At 40.5% G+C, this 22,957-nt stretch overlaps 1 protein-coding gene across 12 annotated transcripts in view; it reads left to right on the top strand.

Moving 5' to 3' along the window:
• TXNDC11 (thioredoxin domain containing 11) overlaps positions 1-22,957 on the top strand; it is a 75,867-nt gene that overhangs the window by 4,443 nt on the left and 48,467 nt on the right. For 3 of the 12 annotated variants that reach the window (XM_023557354.2, XM_023557355.2, XM_010597305.2), the window contains exons 2-4: positions 2,180-2,396; positions 6,081-6,178; positions 10,074-10,203. In XM_023557354.2, the coding sequence (XP_023413122.1) occupies positions 10,102-10,203 (102 nt within the window). In that variant the 5' untranslated portion in view covers positions 2,180-2,396; positions 6,081-6,178; positions 10,074-10,101. Of the gene's footprint in view, positions 1-1,256; positions 2,397-6,080; positions 6,179-6,918; positions 6,972-8,160; positions 8,339-10,073; positions 10,204-22,957 lie in introns of those variants that run through there. The other 9 variants (XM_064295597.1, XM_023557352.2, XM_064295594.1 and 6 more) reach the window with 8 other exon arrangements.

Below are 22,957 nucleotides of genomic sequence, written 5' to 3'. Positions count from 1 at the left end.
AACAGTAAAATTATAATAGCCCCACAGAGCAGAATTTTGGATCTCTTTTTTTTTTGAAAGTGTGTCACTTCCACCCCAGGCCATCCCCACCTCTTTGCGTAACCGTCTTCTTAAATGATTCCACTTGATTACTACCCCATCAGAGGAGCGACCCAGTCAGTCTCTGTGTCACATCATCTTGTTTAAATTCTCCACATAGCACTGATCATTTTGTGTATCTTTATTGTTTTTATGTTTCATTATTTGCTCGTCTTCCTCCCCTGGAAAGTTAGCTCCTTGAAAACATGATATCATGCTCATTGCTGTAGCCTTTTTGCCTCTAGTACAGTGCCTGAGCCACAGTAGCATTTGCTCAGTAAACATTTTTTGAATTATTATGTGAGTGAATGAATCTTTCAGGTTATGAAGGTATTCTACTTAGAAAGCTCCTTGGTTGCAGGGTTAAAATGTTACTTTGAGTGAGTAAGTGGGAGATCCAACTCCTTTTAACACCACTACTTTATTATGTTAATAAGTTTCAGTTAAAGTGGGAAAATAATATATTTAAAACTGTCTTCTCAATTCAGGAAGCTAATACAGCTGGATGCACAGGAGGGTGTGGGACTCCTTGCCTTATGCTAAATGACCTAGCTTAGGTCTTGGGTGTTTATATGTTTTCCTTTTTGGTTCTCAGTATCTAACAGACTGCTTCTTATGCTCCCCCTCCCTGCTACTTTGCTGTTTTGTGAGAAAACAAATTTATCAAGTTCATGTGAACGCATGCCAGGTTAGAATTAATTCGGTGGCCCTTAGAATCATCCCCCTAGTGAAGCAAATAAGCCCTCTGACACTAATTTTGATTCCTTTAGAATGTTCTCAGTAGTATATGTTCGTATTGATTTGTGTTTAATTTGCTTTCACATATGTTCAGGTGAGATAAATAGTGTAGGTTTGCTCATTTAACAAATTATTGAACTGTAGTGTACCAGGAACTTACGCTAAACAGTGAGGGTCTAACAGTGAGAAAGATAGGAGGGTCCTTCCTCTAATGAAGTTAATGGTCTGGTTGAGTAGATCGATACTAAATAAGTAAAAGACATAAGTTATAGATTGTGATGAGAGTTATGAAGGCAACCAGGCAGGAGCTGAGAGAAAAATGAGGATGTCCTGCTGTAGATAGAGCCATCAAAGAAAGCTTCAGTGAGGAGGTAGGACTTACTAGCAGTAATGGATTGAATTGTGTCCCCCCCCCACCTCCCCCCCCCCCGCCCAAGTAACGTGTCAACTTGGTTAGGCCATGTGTGGTTGCCCTTCATTTTGTGATTTTCTTATGTGTTATAAATCATAATCTTTGCCTATGGTTAAAAAGTATTAGGGTGGGATGTAACACTGTTACCAGGTCACATCCCTGATCTAGTATAAAGGGAGTTTCCCTGGGATGTGGCTTGCACCACCTTTTGTCTCTCAAGAGATAAAAAGGAAAGAGAAGCAAGCAGAGAGTTGGGGACCTTATACCACCAAGAAAGCAGTGCTGGAAGCAGAGCGCGTCCTTTGGACCCGGAGTCCCTGCGCAGAGAAGCTCCTAGTCTGGGGGAAGATTGATGAGAAGGCTGACAGAGAGAGAAAGCCTTCCCCTGGAGCTGACATCCTGAGTTTGGACTTGTAACCTACTAGACTGTGAGAGAATAAACTTCTCTTTGTTAAAGCCATCCACTTGTGGTATTTCTGTTATAGCAGCACTAGATGACTAAGACACTAAAAAAAAAAAAAAAAAGACAGTAGCCAAGCCTTTTTTTCTAGTCAGCTTCATTGAGGTATAATTTACATTCAGCAAAATTCCCACATTTTACATGTACAGATCGATGACTTTGGACAATTTTTACTACCACCCCAATCAAGATACAGAACATTTTCATCTCCTCAGAAAATTCCCTCAGTGCCTTTTGTACCTCTGCACCAGGGGAGAACAGGATATTAGAGAATCATTTTCAACATGTGATTCATGTCTTACATCATTATCTCATGCAGATGTTGCCTTAGTACAGAGTTTTGTTTTTTTTTTAAACACCCCAGGACACTGTTTTTGGAACTTTTCCTTATTCAAGAGAAAACTTTTCTTCTTAAGCTTCGTTCTCCTTCCACACAAAGTTGTTGTTAGAAGAGGAACTAAGTCATATTGCTTATGTTTGCTCTTTTTTAGTCGAGCAAAAGATGTGATTATACCAGCAAAGCCACCTGTCAGCTTTTTCTCCTCGAGGTCGCCGGTCCTTGACCTCTTCCAGGGGCAGCTGGACTACGCAGAGCACATTCGCCGGGACTCGGAGGTGGTGCTGCTGTTCTTCTATGCCCCGTGGTGTGGCCAGTCCATCGCTGCCAGGGCAGAAATTGAGCAAGCAGCAAGCCGGCTTTCAGACCAGGTAATGCTGGCATTCGACATAAGAGGCAAATGACTGTCAGTCCTCAATGTGTAGGACTGAATGTCACCACGGAGACACCTGCCCAACTGGCTGATTTTTGCCAAGAGAAAGGCCAGGAACATTTTGTATGTGGTAAAGCATCCTATACAGAAGCAGGATTCCTGACTGTGATGGTCGTAGTTGGTTAGCAGCAAGAGCGGGGGCAGATCTGTATCTTGTGGTGAGGCAGTGCTCACCCCAGGTGCTGTGATGTTCCGGTTCAGTAGTGAAAGAAGTGGGGGCAGGAGGCACTCAGAATGCTAGGTCTTGAATATTCATTTGATATTTGCCTGTTAGGTATTTTATATAGGAGAAGGTTATGTATGGTACAACTGCAATGTAACAAGGCTGGCCTTTTTTTTTTTTTTTTTAATGCGGTTAAAATGTCAACAAAAGCTTGACATTTTAACCATATTTTTGTACACTAATTATATTCAGCGTGTTGTGCAACAATTATCACTGTCCATTTCCAGAAGTTTTTTTATCACCCCAAATGGAAACTCAGTACTCTGTCAGCTGTAACTCCCAGTTCCCTCTCCCCCCAGCCCCTGGTAACCTAATAAATTTTGATCTCTAAGCACTTAAGGCTGACCTTTTTAATACATGGACCAAAACATTTAACGAATGCCACCTTTGTACTAGATAAGAGCAATATATAGGCAAGTGAGGCCACTGCTATCGCAGTGGTTTTCAACCCGGTGGATCTTGATTGCCCTTCATAAAACAAGTATTTTATGATGTCCCCATTACCATCCCGGAGAGAAATTTATAGATGATAAAACTTCCCTGCACATATAATTTCAAAATTAGTCTAATGTTCTAATTGTAATATAAAGGTGGGAAAAGCAAAGGTGATTTATAATTAAGTACATATTTCAGTATGTAAATCATTGGGCAAACAAGCCTTTGTACCTCTCTGTAGAATCACTGTGAATGGGTCAGTGACAAATGCAGACCAAGAAGGTATGTTGTGTTGGTGACTCCAACACTACGGGGCATTGCTCTCAGTAATTTGGTTTTCTAAATGGAGAACAGCTCTTGGTAAAGTTCTGAACCAATCAAACTGTAGTCAACTGTCAATTTACACAGAAGTTGCCTTCCTGAGAAATCCAGTGACCATTAAAGCCATGCTTTGGATCCACATATAAGATGGGGTTAGGATCTGGGCTTGGATACTGATAAACAGGTTTTTACCGGACATCAAGGAGCCCTGGTGGTACAGTGGTTAAGCACTTGGCCGTTAACTGAAAGGTCGGCGGTTTGAACCCGCCAGTGGCTCTTCGGCAAAAAGATGTGGAAGTCTGTTTTCGTAAAGATTACAGCCTTAGGAGTCCTATGGGGCAGTTCTACTCTGTCTTGTAGGAAGGCTAGGAGTTGGAATAGACTCGATGGCAGTGGGTTTGGGGTTTTGATTTCCCCACATGTGTTTGGTAGGACGTTTAAAACTTCTGTGGGATGATACGGAGGGTTCTTGGTTGTGCACAGCAGGGCCAGGCATTGCAGGATGTCTAGGATAGCCCTGGCCCACCACATGCCCTGTAGCATCCCCCATCATTGAAACAAGCCGAAAACAGCCTGAGAGACTCCTGCTGAGACCCACCAATCCGAAGTGACTTGTGCGGGCAGGCAGCCCAGTTCCAGAAGTTTATTCGAAACTCTCAGTTGGTTTTTATTAGAAACTGTTACAAATGGTGACTAGTCTCCCTGCCCAGCTCAGCAGAGCAGGTTTAACCATTATATTCCTGCAAATAATACCAAGTACTGTTGAAATATACCTCTCCATTCTTTACAGCAGTGAAAGGGGAGAGTGCCTTTTGTGTTCCAGCTGTAGACCCATGGAACTTATCTAGCCTGTCTTCCCTTTACGTCCACTTCCTTAGAATTTCTAATTGTAACCAAAGGTAGATAGTCAAGAGGAAGACACAGAGCGCTAATGGAGTATTTGGAGTATGTTAGGATAAAAGAAGTCACCACTTTGTCAGCTATCCCCAAATTTTCTGAACTTGAAGAACAAAGATCACTCCTTGCATGTGGGGATTGGGGAAGCAGTCTATTTGTATTTTTAGGTGGTCCATAAATTAAGTGTAAATCAAGTAGGTTGTCAGTTACGGTCAACACAAGTGTTGTGAGGGTAGAGTGAGTACCTTGGGATAGTAATGTTCGGTGTGCCAAACCCTGTGTGCATCCGCACAGCAGTTCTGGGAGGCAGCTGCAGTTTATCCACGTTTTCCTCCTGGAGGGGACCCCCGGCTCAGAGGGCCACACGCTTAGAGACGGCACGGCATCAGGTGGCGGAGTTGATGACAAGCACTGCTTTTTTTCCGAAGAATTTTGTCAGTTCTTTTTGAATTGAGAGCTTATTAGTCTGTGCCCTCAATAGGGTTTCCCCTCCTGGGAGAAAAATGGATTTAATTTTGGAAACAGGCAAAAAACCTTCTGAACCACATTGCTTGTTAAAGTTAACAAACATGACAGACTGTGCTCTGTATTTGAGTAAAAAATGAGAGATATCACCCTGAAGTAAAGATGTTGCTGCATTTCTTTCTCAGAAATAGACTCTGAAAGGAGCTGTAAAGAGTTTCCACTAAGGTTTGAGCGATGTTGGTATTTTTCTGGTAGGTATGAGGCATCTGAAGTTGACTTCATTCGTAGTCTTTTTCTCTAATATTTTGTTACGAAAATTTTCAAGCATACAGCTAACTTGAATTTTACCACGAACACGCATATACCCACTACCCAAATTCTATTAACATTTTATTTTGCTCGTTTTAGCACATATTTATACTCCAGTCATCCTTCTAATCCAGTGGTTCTCAACTGGAAGCAGTTTTGTCTTCCCCTTCCCCCCCAGGGGGCGTTTGGCAATGTCTAGGGACATTTTGGGTTGCTGTAACTGGAGGGGGGATGCTACTGACATTAGTGGGTAGAGGCCAGGGACGCTGCCAAATATCCTACAGTGCGCAGGATAGCCCCCACAGCAATGGATTATTTGGCCCAAAATGTCAGTAGTGCCAAAGTTAAGAAACCCTGCTCTAACCATCTACTGATGCATCTTATTTTTGGTACATTTCAAAGTAAATTGCATACATAGGGGCACTTCTCTGTAAATACTTCGGCATTCATATATAAGTATATGTATGTCTAATGCATATTTTTACTATTCAGTACTACCTCTTAGAGTGTAGCTTTAATCATCTATTATCTCATTTACTAGTTTTTAAAATAGCCATTAAGAATGGTCTTTTGAAATTTGTGGTGATTTAATTGCAGGCTATATTTTTATTTTTCATTCTCGGATGTGCAGTTTGACTATCAGGGACGCATCCTTACTATGTTTTAGTGTAGACATGCTTAGAAAAAGCTTCTTGACATGCATTCATTTTAGAATTCCAAGTAAATTATTTTCCTCTTGGGCCAAACTCCGAAATACTCAGAGTCCTACCTAGAAACTGTGAATAAAAGTCTGCTTTATTTTGATGGTAAATGATCACCTTTCCTTGAAAACGCAAAGCCGTCCTTTTTTATACTTATTGTTTCAGTGAGAGAGAAATAGTTTCATTTCTATAATTTCATCTTCTGAGTCTTGGTAACTTTTCAGTTGTTATTCATAGTTATCTGGAAACCTTTTTGTTTTTAACTCTGCAGGTGTTGTTTGTGGCAATTAACTGCTGGTGGAACCAGGGGAAATGCAGAAAACAGAAACACTTCTTTTATTTTCCTGTAATATATCTGTATCATCGGAGGTAAGAGCTTTGAAGTAATGTTTTTAATTCAAATCAAGTTCATCAATTTAAAAACGAATTTTGTTTTTTCTGATCAAAAATATTAGATATTCGCTGTGGAACATTGAGAAAATACAGATAAGTCAAAAAGGAAAGATCTTGATAATTTTATCAACCATACATGGTCACTGTTAGCATTTTAATTTATACCCTCTTGTGACTATGTAATATATATCTACTCTCTTTTAAATAAAAAATGGGATCATACGGTAATACTGTTTACTAAGCTGCTTTTTTCAGTATATTATGAACATCTTTTCATGTTGTCATACACCCTACAGCATTGTTTTTAATAAGTACCCAATACTCCGTTGTATGGCTGTACATTTTAGATATTCTAAAAGTGTTCTACAGTATAAACATACGTAAAACTCCTTATCCTGTTACCTGGCAGCACAGCATAATCATCTTTTCGACTGGGAAGAAATTTAATACAGTAAAACCTTCAAAAGTCAGAGCCTGTGTAAGGTGGAAACTTGTCAGAGAAGGAAAACTCAAATATTTTCCACTAACAGAGAATGATAGAAAGGTGGTTAGACTGTACCCTGTCAAAGGCGGGAAACTTGGAGACCCAGAAAACAGGCAGCCCATTGAGTTCCAGCTCTCAAAGGTTTCAGTGTACAGGTTCACAATCCCACATCCACAATTCTGAAATCCATATACCTCTGAAATTCAATTTTCATATTTTTTTATGTCCCCAGATGCATTTATCTGGCTAGAATTAACAAGAGGCTACGTATAGTCTTTATCCCACGTAAGTGCCTAGTTATTCATTTTGCTGCACAGATACTGGTGTTTGACTTAGAGTACTGCCCAGAGCCTGCTGTGGGTGTTAAGTCGCATCTAAGATGTGACTTGAAGGAGATGGGATTTTGGACTTGAAGTTGTGTTTGTTCAGTGCAGTTGGCTTGAATTTTACTAAGGTAAAATGGGTAAAGAAGATTAGTAAGAACTTTGCTTTTTATTTTTTGCTTTGCTTAAGGAGTCCTGGTGGCACAGCGGTTAAGCACTCGTCTGCTAACCAAAAGGTCAGCAGTTTAAACCCACCAGCTGCTCCGTGGGGGAAAAATGCAGCAGTCTGCTTCTGTAAAGATTTACAGCCTTGGAAACCCTATGTAGGGTTGCTGTGAGTCAGAATCGACTCAGTGGCAATGGGCTTTATTTATTTATTTATTTTTGAGTTTTTGCCTTTTGTGGGCTTTATTTCACCCTCCCTTTAAACTTCCTGGGCCTTAATCAATTGGGATTTAATCAACAAACTTTTTTGTTTGTGAAGTATCTGCTGTCATTCTGTCACAATCCCATGTCTCTAACCTCAAGTGTTATGTGGCCCATAGGCTTGTTTCCCGGGGGCTATCAAACAGTATTAGAGCAAAACCATACTTGCCTACCTCATCTCTATTCCCAGATTTTCTTTTGGGTATTAAATGTGTGTGATTTTAATATTTACAGTAACAAGCCAGTTTTGGCTTGGTTGTTAAGGCCATTTTCAGACTTTTTTCCTTTTTGGCCAGTAATTTAGAGGGTCTGCTGCCTCCACTTTGAAGGTGAAAGTGCAGGCTTTTTCAGATTTACTTCTTTCTATTTTAAAGGTAAGTATAACTTGTAGTGCTTAAAGGTTCTAAAACTCTGCTGCTTGTAATGGGATGATGTTGTTTGTAACCCAGCCTGCTGAGGTGCTTGGATTTCTTTTGACTTTAAAAATAGTCCAGAAATGCCTAGCAATGAGTACAGTCATTGCAACATATGTGCAAGCCAGGTGGGTTTAATTTGATGTAATATTAAGCTAGAAGAGTTCCCTTGAGTTGAGTACAAAGTATCATTTTGTTACACTTGGGTATACAATATTTTTTATACTATTCTGTTTTCTTAGCTTTTGTAGGAAGATTGAAAGAACACGAAAGGAACTTTAGCAATACTTAGTCAACCCTCTCATTTTACAGATGAGGAATTTAGGGCTGATTACTCACCTTGAAATAGCCTGCCCCTCACCTTTGCCTGCTGAAGTTTTACTTGATTAAGTCAGTTCAGACCCGTTCATACTCATTTCAACATCTGCCATTTGCAAGATACCTAAAACAGAAACAGGAGGAGATGCTAAGGCACAGAAATTTCTAAAAGGTAGCTTTTTCGTATTCCAGATTTGAATCTTCAAGACCTCTGTTTTATTTATCTTTTCGTATATGTATCTATGAATGTGTTCCATCACCTAAACTCTCTTGTGAGCGTTCAGTAGTCATGAGGTTATTTTGGTTAAAAGTGCTGGCAAATGTGGCCCTTGAGTCTTTTAACTGGACAGATGACTGCTATTTGTGTGTTGTTGTTGTTGATGATGTTGCAGTTGTTTACTTAATGGCTTATCTAGTAGGAGCTGCTTAAAGAAACTAATACCCTTTTCTGTTTTGTGAAAGTAGATTTCATTTATTTTTTTGGTTTGTTTTGATAAAAGTCACGAAGTTTATAAAAAGGGTCTGCAGCAGGGAGTGGTTTCTCAGATCACTCTGTACAGAACTCAGCAGCCCTAGCTCAGTTTGTCCTATGGCAATGACTACTTTGTTGGTAAAACACCCTGCGTTCTGAGATCTTGTTAGCTTTTGCACCAAGTCAGCAGAACTCTTGTAGCATCAGGCAAAGACAATTCCCCAGAGGCTGTTTGCTTGACGTTTCTGGATTGGTTGGTTCCTTTTTTCTTGACAGAATAAGCAGTCAGATGGTTTATTGATTTTCTCCCTTTAAATTAAAAATTGTTTGTAGTTGGTGGTAATTTTTAAACTTAACTAACTTGTTTTAAGTCTTGAATTGGTAGAATTATTAACCTTATCTCTCAGCTATGCGTGTGAAATGCTGTTTTTACTTTTTTCATGCTTGTATTCCTTTGGCTGGCAACATATTCTGCAGTGCTTATTGAAGAATTGAGTTTATCCCATCGTGTTTTGTGTGTGTGTGTGTGAATTTCTGTAACCATATATATTATTGTATATTGTAGTGTTGTTATCATAACACTTCCAGTGATTCTATACTGTATTCTGTCTATTGCTATTAATAGGAAGCTTACTGGCAATTTCTTTTTGGAGAGAATGGTTATGGAGTTTTACTCCCCCATCTCTACCACATACTGTCCAATTTTATTTGAACAATGTCTGTACTCTGCAAGATTGAAGAAAGACATGTGAGGATTCTCATTAGTTTAGGAGGGTAACTGAATGTTGGTGGTATTACTTAGCAATACTAAATCAAATTCCTATGTGTCTCCAAGCACAGCTGGAAGGGAAAATAAGGAAGGTCGTTTGTATGGGTCCCTGACTTCAAACCTTCACATACTTTTTTTTATGTCTTAATAAAGTTTTAAATAGGCCTAGGGCTCACTTAGTGATCCTTTGTGCAAGTGCCTATGGGAATATTTAATAACTGCTTTGTAGTAAGCCAAGGGCCACCTGCTTGACTTATTTCAGAGTGATACATAAAAGGAAAGTCTGTCTCTACATTGAATTATGTGGTTCAAATCCAGGCATCCTTTTAACATATGGTCAGTTTCCGGGGACCACCTTTCTTTCTTTTTTTCCTTTTAAAGAATATTACCGTGGAAATTTATTTTATTTTTCTGAGAATGAATATTCCTTTTCTTTTTTTTTTGAAATTCACTTTGCAGTTAATAAGCTCATAGAACAGTACCAGCTGCTTATGCCTACCCTCACATAAAATGCTTATTCTTAATTGGCCTTCCTTAGACAAAGCCAAGCTGCTTATTCTATAAACCAGTCCGGATGCGCGATGTTTTCATTTTGTGGTGTTGATGATTTAATTATACATTTCCAGGTTTAATGCATGGTGTATTACTTTTATTTTTTGGTACTAGTTTTGGACCAGTCGAATACAAAGGCCCCATGAGTGCTGTTTACATTGAGAAGTTTGTCCGCCGGGTGATGAAACCACTTCTGTACATCCCATCTCAATCAGAATTGCTAGATTTTCTCTCAAACTACGAGGTACCTTATCTTTCATATCTCCTCCCATTTCCAGAGCCTTTCACTGGGTTGTATTTCATTGTATTTTTCCCCCCATACTTCCCGATTTGAAGCAATTAAAAGATCACTTTGTAGATAAGCCTTGCTTAAATGCTCTCTGAGATGCTGATTGTAAGGGTGGTTTTAGCCAGTTGAGTTAAGACAATAGAATACTTGCAAAATCTTGTCTATTTTGTGTTTGGGAGTTTTCAACAAACATTCCGTTTACTTCATGGTTAGAATACGTAAGGATTAACTTAATATGCAGCTGCAAATTTATAAAAATTTTATTTAATGCGTTATAGCATTTTACTATGAGATATCTGGTTTTTCTTGTGAGTTATAGTTTAGTTTTTTTTTTTTCCCCAGTGGAAATATGTTTCTCTCAATTGTATAAGTACATAACTATTTCAAGGTCTTATTAGCAAAAAGTTTCCTAACATGGCTTCTCTCCTGCTTCCCTGTTGCCAGCTTCAACCCCCTGGTAAAATATTTTTATAGGACCTTCAGTGAGTGGTCAGGATAGCTTACATTATAAAATTTTAAAAAATCTCAATAAAGCATTAAAATAATTCCACAAAAAAAATTCTTTGGAGCAGGTGTAAAATCATACTTGGGTACCATAAGTAAAAATGATATTTAGGTATTACAGATTCCTGAGAGAGGTAAAAACCTTATGAGTCTACGCAGCATACCACTAATTCAGAACTTGGTAACTGTGTCTGGGTTGAATTTTACTTTTAAACTACGTATATGTTGTGCAGATTGGATATGAATTATTTTCACCAGAGCATTGTTTATGTTTTTTAAATCACGTTAGAACACTATTTACGTGTTAAGTAGTAGATTCCCCAAGCATCGGTATTAATATCTGGTTATCCTGCCTGCAGTTCTTGGATATGCATCAAAGTAAATGTTTCCTTAATCTTGTGTGGGTAAAGGGTGAATACCATCTTCGAAGGCATGTCGTCCCTTTCACCTGACCAGGCTAGGGGTAGAGAGCCACACTGGGAGGTGGGCACCTGGGCTTTTACTGCTTTTGGCAACACTTAGTGGGTCTGTGACTTGGGACAAGTTACTCACCTATCGGATATCAGGTGTCTGGACTTAACGTTTTCTTGCAATCGTCTTTGTTCTCAAGTGGTATAATTTTGTGAAAAATGAATTTTCACATAGATTTGCAGTAGGTGCCAGGCAGGAGGAGGTGGTACAGAAAAATGGTTAAGAATCAGGAGTCAGATAGACGTGAGGCAAAGCTCAGCTACATCACTTCTTAGCATTGTGCCCTTGGGCTAGTTAAGTACTCTCTTTTAGCTTCCATCTCCTCATTTGTAAAATAGGGATGAATGAGATAAGACACAGAAAATGCTTAGGATGTTGTCCAATAAATGAAAAATTTACCAGTAAAAATGGCATTGTGGAAAAAATCCTGGATATTTAGCACTATTGAAAGAACTTAAAATGTACATAATACCTGCTGGAATTTCTCACTTACATGAAAAAATACTTTGTTTTGTGATTAATATGACGAAAAATGATCTGCAAGTGCTAAGAGGTCATCTTTCGGTTATACTCCTTGTTGGGATTTTGTAGAATCCTGTGTCCAGTTATGATTGGTAATCATTGGTGTTTTCTCTAATTTTTATTTGTTCTCTTCTAAAAAGGAGAGAAATGGAGAGGAGCTTTGGAACATCAGCAGGTATCATACAGCATGTGTTTACCCTTCTACAAAAGTGTGGAAAGAATTGAGGTTATTTAGCCTAATAATAAGAGGGCTGAGAAGCAGCTTCGTTATTATTTTCAGCTCTATCAGAGATTTTTATCAAGAGAGTTCGGAGCTAGATTTTATGCTTCTGTTCTAAGCAGAACAGAAGTACTTAACTAGGATTCTAGGGGCCTGGATTTAGCAAGTCTCTAATTTGTGAGTTTCACTCAGGTTTCTTGTCTCTGAATTGAGGGAGTTGGCCCAGATAATCTCGACTGACCCCTTTTCGGCTTCAGTGAAGTGTAGAGGTTGGAGAGAGGCAGACAAGTGAGGAAGGTTCATAAGGTTTTGAATGGGAAAGCATTTTTAAAGCAGTGCCTTTGAAAAGCTATATAAGAAGTCTTTCTAATCCTTTTTATTTGTTGCCTCTAAGACATTTCTAGTTGTATCTCTAGGAGCAAGACAAGTGCACGCTTATGACTGAGTAGCAGGGATGGTTCCTTACTTTTAGTCTTTGCATTCTTTGAACCTGCTCCTCAGCAGTGCTTTCAAAGATCATGCTCCAGGTATTGACATTGAGTTTACATCAGACTCATGCATGGGCCAGTGACATTACTCAAGGTTGGTTTTTGGCAGTCCACTGAATTAGAGTGATGTACAACAATGATTAGACTGCTTTGCCAAGAATGCCTTCAAAATGGGAACTAAAAGAGTGCTGCCAAGAAGGGACCTCAATAAAGCTTCTGTCAGCCTTTCAAATGGCTTCCTCCCAAAAGTTGTGAATAGCTTTTCTCATGTTAGTATCATGTTCTGCTGGGCTTCTCACTGAGATGAAGATGTGTGGTTGGCAAGTGACAATACTTCATTAATAGGACTTTGGTGAAAGAACTAGGGAGTCAAGCCCTGCACTGCACTTGCAAAACCATTTATCTTCTGAAATGTACCAAATAATACTACCTAGGAAGAAGCTGCATCAATTTCATAATACTCTCTGTGTAAGATAACAGAAAGATAAAATTCCAGATCTAGAAATGAAACAAATGTCATGCTTTTGACAGTTGAATAAGTGAGGGTATCAGAAAACGGAGGTACTGATCTAGAGGCGGGTCCCTGGGTGGCACAAACAGTTTGTGCTTGGCTGCTCTGAAAGGTCGACAGTTGGAATCTACCCAGTGGCACTGCAGGCGAAAGGCCTGGCTATCGTCTTGCATAAAGATTAAACCAATTGCCATTGAGTTGATTCTGACTCATAGCAATCCTATAGGACAGAACAGAATTGCCCCATGGGATTTTCAAAGCTGTAATCTTTATGGAAGCATACTGCCACATCTTTTTCTGGGGAGTAGCTTTTGGGTTTGAACCACTGACCTTTTGGTTAGCAGCCAAGTGCTTAACCACTGCTCCACCAAGATTATAGTCTCTGAAAACACTATGGAGCACACTTCTCTGCAACACATGGGGTTGCCATGGGTCAGAATTGACTCCCGACAGCAAGAGGTTTTTTTCTAGGCATTAAAAAAAAAAAAAAAAACCCATTGTCACTGAGTCAATTCCAACTCATAGCGACCCTACAGGACAGACCAGAACTGCCCTGTAGGGTTTCCAAGGAGCGGCTCGTGGATTCAAACTGCTGACCTTTTCCTTTAAATTAGGACATTCGTCTAAACTAGGGTTTCTCAACCTCACCAGTATTCACATTTGGGGTGGAATAATTCTTTGTTGTGAGAGGCTGTCCTGTGCATTGTAGGGAGTTCAGCAGCACCCTTGTCCCCCTACCCACTAGATACCAGTAGCACACCTCTACCCCCAGTTGTGACAACCAGAAATGTCCCCAGACATTACCAAATATCCCTTAGGGGTCAAATTGTCCCCAGGTGAGGATCACTGGTCTTAATGAGGCATTTCCCCACACCTTAAGTTGATGTGTCACAGGTGTTAGCACAAACACACCGTTTTTCATATGACACATAGAATTCCACAGTCTAATTGTTGGAATTTTATCTGCACATATGGTGGCAGTAGAAAGAAGATGAAAATTAAGCAATGCCTTCACTAGAGAATTCCGAAGCATTACCTGTGGAGGACTAGGGACAGGAGTGAGTTATATCATCATCAAAAGAGCTGTCCCTGTTGCTTGACATTTAATTGAAACCATTTCCTTACCCCTCTTCCCAAAAGCGTGCATCTTAAATATGTTAAAGAGTGTGCTAAATTAAAGAAATTATGAAAGATACTTGTTTTGGTCAAGTGCCTCATCTCGTAATTTACGATTTTTATAAATAAAAGTTTCAATATCAAGTGTATTGTGTGTTGAAATTTAGGCATGCCAAAATTAGGTCAGAATAATTAATGTCTTTCTGAGATTTGTCCTAACAGCAAAGATTATTTTTTTTTTGGCTTATGTTTGTAGATATGTTTGTGGCATTTTGTGGAAGTGCATTTGATCATTTTTCCCTTGTATTAAAAAAATTACATTGGTTAATTATAAGTGTATTTGTTTACAATCCAGATATTTTTGAGCAGTTGGAACCATCATTAAAGTTGTACAGTCAGCATTCATTACTTGGGAAGTGATAATATTTTGAAATAATTTTCCATATTGACATACTTTTCTTATATGTGTACTCAACTCTGTTCATATGTGACTATACTGCTGATACAAACAGGAACGCTCTAATTGTGTCTTGGTTTGAATTTTTACAAATCCTGCAGATGAATGCTTTCAATAACCTATTCAGATGATTTGATATTCAATTACCTAGAAGAGTAAATGTTTTTAACCAGTGGAAAATATTTAATTTCATTTATATGTCTCAAACCCACCTGTCCTGGTTATCTAGTGCTGCGATAGCATAAATAATACAAGTGGATAGCTTTAACAAACAAATTTATTGTCTCACAGTTTAGGAGGGTTAGGGTTAGAGTCTGAATTCAGGGCACCAACTCTGAGGGAGGCTTTCTGTCCCTCTTGGCTCTGGAGGAAGGTCCTTGTCTTTCTTCAGCTTCTTTTCCTCTGCTGATCTTCATGTGGCTTGGTATCTATCTTCCCCCACCTCTGCCTGTTTCTCTGTGCCTGTCTCAGAGGTGATTGGCTTAAGAAACACTCTTCACTGAAAAGGCCTCACTAACCTAACAATGAAATCCCATTCTCAAATGTGATTACTATCACAGTTTTAGGGGATAGGGTTTACCGCACATTTTTTTTTTAATTATTTTATTTATTTTTTTTTAAGTGAAAGTTTACAAATCAAGTCAGTCTCTCACACAAAAACACATATACCCTTTGCTACACACTCCCAGTTACTCTCCCCCTAATGAGACAGCCTGGTCTCTCCCTCCACTCTCTCTTTTCGTGTCCATTTCTCCAGCTTCTAACCCCCTGACCCTCTCATCTCCCCTCCAGGCAGGAGATGCCAACATAGTCTCAAGTGTCCACCTGATCCAAGAAGCTCACTCCTCACCAGCATCCCTCTCCAACCCATTGTCCAGTCCAATCCATGTCTGAAGAGTCGGCTTTGGGAATGGTTCCTGTCCTGGGCCAACAGAAGGTCTGGGGGCCATGACCACCAGGGTCCTTCCAGTCTCAGTCAGACCATTAAGTCTGGTCTTATGAGACTTTGGGGTCTGCATCCCACTGCTCTCCTGCTTCCTCTGGGGTTCTCTGTTGTGTTCCCTGTCAGGACAGCTATCAGTTGTAGCTGGGCACCATCTAGTTCTTCTGGTCTCAGGATGATGTAGTCTCTGGTTCATGTGGCCCTTTCTGTCTCTTGGGCTCATAATCACCTTGTGTCCTTGGTGTTCTTCATTCTCCTTTGATCCAGGTGGATTGAGACCAGTTGATGCATCTTAGATGGCTGCTTGCTAGCGTTTAAGACCCCAGACGCCACTCTCCAAAGTGGGTTGCAGAATGTTTTGTTAATAGATTCTATTATGCCAATTGACTTAGATGTCCCCTGAAACCATGGTCCCTAGACCCCTGCCCCTGCTACGCTGGCCTTCAAAGCATTCAGTTTATTCCGCAAACTTCTTTGCTTTTGGTTTAGTCCAATTGACAGCACATATTTTTTGTGGCACAATTAAATTCATAACACCACCCAAATCAGATTGCTAATCATTAACTCTAGCTTTGTGTTTGTACAATGTAGCTCTGAGCCCAGATACAATTTCCAGGTAAATGATTTTGCCTTTAATTTATGTAAACATTGCAGAAGGACATTGAAGGGTAAATATTATAAGTATTTAACTCTGTAAATTCTGAAATATTCAGTCATTATTAACAAAGGAAGACTGAGTATTCCTGCATTGGTTAAGTCTCTTTCCGTTTTCAAGTACTTTTACTTTCCAACTCCCCAACAGCCCTGTGAGACAGATGCAGATTTTAGATCCTTTGAACAGATTAAGAAGCTAAGGTACAAAAAGGGTGTGATTTACTCTAAATAGAGATTGGACTATAGCCCAGGCCTTCTGCCTCCTAAAATCCTTCCTTATGCACCGTGTTCCTTCCTCAGAGAAATATTTAAGATCTCTGGGTTAAAACTTCAGAATCTATCCAGAGGTAAAATTTTGAATATTTAATTATTTTATGTCACTTTGAACATTTCTCTTTTATGGCAGAAAAATTTTGAAGATACTGACTTCTTAATTTGGCTATAACTTTTTTTTCTTCAGTTTTACAAATTGTTCGAAGAATGAATAATGTTAAGGGACGGGACTGTGGTATTGATTTACTTCTAAAACAGCAGTTTTACAGTTTCGTATTACTAATTGGGTCATTGGCATTCATTTTGCAGGACTTGGAGTGTTCTATGTATAATCACCGTATTTAGCAGGGTAGGGTCTAGAATTTTCTCAGATATGCACTAAAATGATACCTGCCTTATAAATACTGAACATAGCTAAAAACTGAAGTGCGCACTTGCCAGTGGATACTGCAAAAGTAGACAGCAGCTCTAGTCGTCTGGAACTGTGTTAAGAAAATTTACCTCCTTCAGGTGATCCAGTTGTAGAATCACTTCATTGAAAGATCTTTCTGCCTATGTAAGATATGGACAGGGAAATGTAGTTTATTACTTGTGGACAACATAGTCAAACAGAACCCAGTGTTATTTTTGTTTTGGTGGACATTAGTTGATCGGAAAAGGAATAGGACTGAGTAATAGTAATGCCATTTTCAAAGTCACTAGTTTAAGGCTCTTCTAGTTTTAGCATTTTTTTAGGGATCATTTGCTTTAAGTACTGATAGCTTTTACACGGGGAGCAATGGTGGTTTAGTGGTGGAATTCTCTCCTTCCCTGCAGGAGACCTGGGTTCAATTCCCAACCAGTGCATTCAAACACAGCCTCCACCCATCTGTTACTGGAGGGCTTGTGTGTTGTTATGATGCTGAACAGGTTTCAGAAGCTTGCAGCTTAAGATAGATAAGGAGCAAAGGTCTGGCGATTTACTTCAGAAAATCAGCCAGTGAAAACCCTATAGATCACAATGGTCTGATCCCATTGTACACAAGGTGGTCATGAGTTGGGGGCTGACTTGAAGGCAGCTAACAACAACAACAGCTTCTACATCAATAATGCTTTCCTTTTTTTTTCTTAAAGCACTTGACGTAATTATCTGATTGGTACTTTATAGTCTACCCATCAGATGCCAAGAGTATTATCTAGAACTCTTATCTTGTATGTGCAGCCAAAATATTTTCCAGATCTCTTCATGAATTTCTATAATTTATCCATTTAAGAGTACTGATTTGCCTTTGTAAAAATGGGACGGCAGAGGCATCTGACCTCCTCTAACTTCACGAGGGGGAGAGAAAATCAGCATCAGCCCAAGACTTAGTACTGTGAAGTAGAGGTTAGACATACCTCCTTTCTCCAACCTTTTTACCAATTTTGACATCAGCCGTCCTTGCCACAGCACTCTCTACTTCTCTGCTGGGTTCATTAATTCGTTGCAGTGGCTACACAGAACTCACAGACAATACTCACAGTTTATGGGGTTTATTTGGGAAGTAATAGATTATAATTCAGGATCAGGAGTGACTCAGGATACAGTTCTTCAATCAGGACAGCTTCTTCTCAGCCAGGCCCCCAGACAGGCCTCTCTCTGGCCCTTGGCCCCTCAGCCGGGCCTCTTGCCTACTCGAGCAAGTGTTACGAAGCTCTCTAACTGTACCAGTAAGTGTCCAGGGGCACCCCAGTATGCCAGTAAGCCTCTGCCAGTAAGCCGTGGCTGGAAGGTGCTCAGCTTTCGCTCAGTGGGTCAGCAAGCCTAGCTCTGCTGACAAGTGCCTGGAGGTACCCCACTCCCAAAGGCACTAAGCTTTCTGGCACTATGGAGCAGCACATCCGCTGTAACCACCTTGCTCCATGGGCCGGGAAGCCCACTGTGCCATCTTGGGCTGGTCTCCTGATTCTACTCCTTTTGTTTTTCTACTGCTATTTCTTGCCATGTTGAGCCATCTCTAGTGTTACAGCTCTTTTCCCCTCTGCCTTCTGGGTCTTGGAGGTTCTCAGGGCAGGGGTCTTGGGTCCAAAGGATGTGCCCTATTCCTAGCTCTTCTTTCTTGGGGATAGTGAGGTTCCCCCTTTTCTGCCTCTGGAGTAGCTCATTTTAAGCCTAGCAGGGTGGCAAAACTGACCAATCTGTGCAGAACTCAAATTCTAGTAAAAAGACCAGACCTAATGGTCTGAGACTGGAGGGACCACAAAAGACATGGCCCCCAGACTCTCTGTTAGCCCAAAACTAAAACCATTCCTGAAACCAACTCTTCAGACAAAAATCAGACTGGATGGTAAGACATAAAATGATACTTGTGAGGAGTGTGCTTTTTAGCTCAAGTAGATACATGAGACTAAATGGGCAGCTCCTGTCTGAAGGTGAGATGAGAAGGCAGAGAGGGACAGGAGCTGGTTGAATGGACACGGGAAATATGGGGTGGAAAGGAGGAATGTGCAGTTACATCATAGGGAGAACAACTAGGGTCACATTACAATGTGTGTATAAATTTTTGTATAAGAAACTGCCTTGAACTGAAAACTTTCACTTAAAGCACAATTAAAAAAAACAAAAAACCAACCAATCCTCTTGTTAGGATTCCATATACCTTATTTGTATGGTCTCACTGCCACGAGGATGACACGTGTCTTATTTGCATTATTAGCAAGCTGTCCAGTCCTCTTGGTGGGCTACAAGCACCTTATTTGCATAGTCCCACCCAAGCATTTGATGGGAATTATAAGACTATGTCAAGAAGGCCATAAAAGTGATCTGTCTTAGCCCAGCCATGTAGCCATTCATCTATTCATAGTAGCTTTGGTAAACCTAATTGCTTTGAATTTAAGTGGGATGGGGAAAAGCTTCAGAATCTTTATGTATGTGTGTGTGTGGGGTGGAGAGTTTGGTAAATTGCCTGGTGACAGAAAATGAGAATTTTGGACAAAAACTTAGGAGAATGCCTGGTACCTGCTAACTGTCATGTTGTTCGTATGTAAAATTGTACTCTGAGCAAATTGATGCCTTTTTGTCTATTCATATTTTATAGCACTGAATAGTTTTACATTTTCTAGATGTGAGTAAGCGAGCATCAGTGCAGAAATAATTCACGTAGCATTGAGTAAAAACACACCAACCTGACTGTTCTCAGCGCCACTAGAGGGTGTGTAAACCATCTGCTAAATTCACACAGCACTGCAAGTGGTACCCACTTAGGAAAGAAGTATTTTGTGCTGATGAGTATCGGCTGGCCTAGCAAGGTTACTTCCTATAAATAGCCTGTTTTCAACATCCTTGTTAAAGCAGGTACTGAATCTACTGTACCATGGAATGGAATTAAAAACCCACAAACCGGGTCAGGTTATAATCTGTCACTCATCATGTTTTGTTCTTTGCTAAATTGTAGACTTGATGGAGGGGCTTTATCCCTGTTCATTCATTAACAAATGTTTATTGCATGCCTGCTCTGTGCCAGGCATGTACTGTCTGAGCTGGAAATGCCATAATGAAAAAGACAAAGCCTCTGTTTCATGGAGTTACAATTTCAGTAAGGGAGTTGGGCAACTAACAGGAAAACAAGTCAGTGAGACAATCTCAGATAATAAGTGCTATGATGTTGGGGGGTGCAGAGCATAAGGCTATTTTAGATGATAGGGAAGACTTTGCTGAGGACATGACATTTAGCAAAAACCTAAATAAAGTGAAGCCTTTGTGATGCTAGGGAGCTCTGGTTGCACGGTGGTTAAGCACTCGGCTACTAACTAAAAGGTCAGCAGTTCAAACCCACGAGCTGCTCCACATTGGAAAGATATGACAGTCTGCTTCTGTAAAGACTACAGCTTTGGAAACCCTATGGAGCAATTCTGCTGTGTCCTGTAAGGTTGGTTTGAGCTGGAATTGACTCGATGGCAGTGGATTTGTTTTTTGGTTTATGTGATGTGAGCCAGCCCTGAGGAGATTTGGAGAAAGTGCATTCCAGGAGGTGGAAACAGTAAGTGCAGGGGCCCTGAGGAAGAAGTAGAACCTGCGAGGCCAGCGCAGAGGAGACTCAGGATTCAAATTTATTTTATTTCCGTTAATGTGTGTACATATATATATACATATACACTTAAGTAGTTGCACACACGCACATCCAAACAAAAAACCTGTTGCCATTGAATCAATTCTGACTTAAAGCGACCGTGTAGGACAGAATAGAACTGCTCCGTGGGGTTTCCAAGGAGCGGCTGGTGAATTTGAACTGCTGACCTTTTGATTAGCAGCCAAGCTGTCAACCACTGTGTTACTAGGGCTCCATACATGCACCTATATATACATACATATGTTTATGGGACATATGTCCACTTCTGTGAAACCACCTAAGGTGATGCAATGTAAGCAGAGAGCTAAAATTCACCTGATGTAATTTTTAGCCAAGGAATGTTTATTGATAATTTAGAATGAATTTATTCTGTTTATATTTGGTCTGGGAGGTTGATCAGAATTTAAAGAAACTTTGGTGAGTCTATTTTCCTTCATTTAGTTTCCACTTTTGTTATCTGAGGTGTAATGGATCAGTTTTATATCGCCTCTCTCACTATGGTCTTCTAATTCCTGCTAGATGACTGGGTGGGACTATGCAAACGAGGTGCTTGTGGCCCACCAAGGGGATTGGATAGCTTGCTAATAATGCAAATAAGGTGCATGGTATCCTTGTGGGGGAGTGGGACCATGCAAATAAGGTGTATGGAACATAATGATTGGTCAGTTTTACCATCCCACTAGACTTAAAATGAGCCATTTCAGAGGCAGACAGGGAAGACCTCACTACCACCAAGAAGAGGAAATGGGAGTAGAGTGCATTTTTTGGACCTCTGGTCCCTGCTTTGAGAACCTGCTAGACCCAGGAAACAGAGATCTGTAATACCAGAGATAGCACATGACAGGAAGCAGCAGCAGCAGTAGAACCAGGAAACCAGCGTGAGACAGTGCAGTGGGTAAGGCGGCTACAGTGAATGTGCTGACCCATGGAGCAAGAAAGCTGAACACCTTTGGGCAGGAGGCTTCCTGGTAGAGTGGGGTGCCTCCGGACACTTGTTGGTGGAGCTAGGCTTGCACGAGTGAGAGCCAAATGCCTTTGGGCCGAGGCTTGTTGCTGGAGTGGGGTGCCCCTGGGCACTTAACTGATGCAGCTAAAGAGCTTTGTAACGTTTGCCTGAGTAGGGCAGAGGCTGGACTGAGGGATTGAGAGGCCAAGGGCCAGAGGGAGGTCTGCCTGCGGGCACAGCAGAGAAGAGGCTGTCCTGATTGAAGATCTGTATCCTGAGTCATTCCTGATCCTGATTGTAACTTATTACTTCTGTAATAAACCCTATAACTGTGAGTATGGTCTGTGAGTTCTGTGTAGCCATCACAACAAATTACCAAATCCAGTGGTGAAGTGCAGTGGGAGGGATGGCTAATGTCAGAATTAGTGAAAAGGTTGGAGAGAGGAGATATACCTGACCTCCACATCATAGTAATCAACCTTGGGCTGTTAATACCGATAGTAATTTTTTCTCCTTTCCCTTGTGAAGTTAGACAAGGAGGTCTGATGCCCTCATGCCATCATTTTTATAGTTTGTGTCGGAAGTGGAATTTGTTGCAATGGCTCCAGACTCACAGAAGCATGGGACTTTTTAATAGAAAGAATGAAGGAGTGTGGGACGTGAATCTTTTGATTCTTAGATACTTTGGTTATGTTATCTGTAATAGCTGAAAGGAAAGTAAGAGATGTTATGCTGCAGCTGAGTAGAGAAAAGCCACATCTGGAGTGGCTTAGGGTAAAAACCAGGCCCGTTAAACAAGATGATCGATAGTTCCCAAGCCATATGCATATGAATAGAAGAATAGTCAAGGGGTGGAGAAAAGAAGATGAAATTGGAATGTTTAAGAAAGCTTATGTGTTTATCAGAATCTTCTACTTAGTGTTATAAAATAGACTTAAATGTATGACGTAAGTGAATATTGGCTATTGTAGATAACAGAAGAGTATGTAACTCCACCTTCAGCCAATACTTGATGGATTTGCCTGAAAGAATCACAGACTGTTGGTTTGAATGTAGCAGCTTTACGTATAGAGTACTGGGGGCTTGGGGCTTAGGTCGAAAACCTGAGCCCCACCCAGAATGTTTCCAGTCAGGAAATTTGCTTTTGAAAAGACAATGCAGACCTACCCAGAACTTCTCTGGGAGCAGGAAATTTACATTTGAAGGAAGGACCTGCAGAGGAAAAAAAAAATGATCTGCTTTTTGAATTTTTAAATTTTGAGCAAGGCAGCAAAAGTCAGTGCCCATCAGAAGAGCCCCCTTCCAGGACTGGAGGTTAAAAGGAGCTAGCAAAGTAGACAGCCTGATGTGCTCGTTTGAGGTGACCACCTGGGGCCACGAGATGAGTGAAAGTGGGGGCAGTGCAGCAATAAAGATGTGGGCTGAGTTTGAACATGTTCCATTGGCACCCGTTGACCTAGCCCAAAGGGGCTAGGGATGAGAGAGAGAGAGAGAAGAGGCTGGCTGGTCTGAAGTG

Source organism: Loxodonta africana, chromosome 12 (assembly GCF_030014295.1).
Source record: "Loxodonta africana isolate mLoxAfr1 chromosome 12, mLoxAfr1.hap2, whole genome shotgun sequence".
Classification (NCBI taxonomy): domain Eukaryota; kingdom Metazoa; phylum Chordata; class Mammalia; order Proboscidea; family Elephantidae; genus Loxodonta; species Loxodonta africana.
This window is presented reverse-complemented; position numbering and strand designations above follow the sequence as displayed.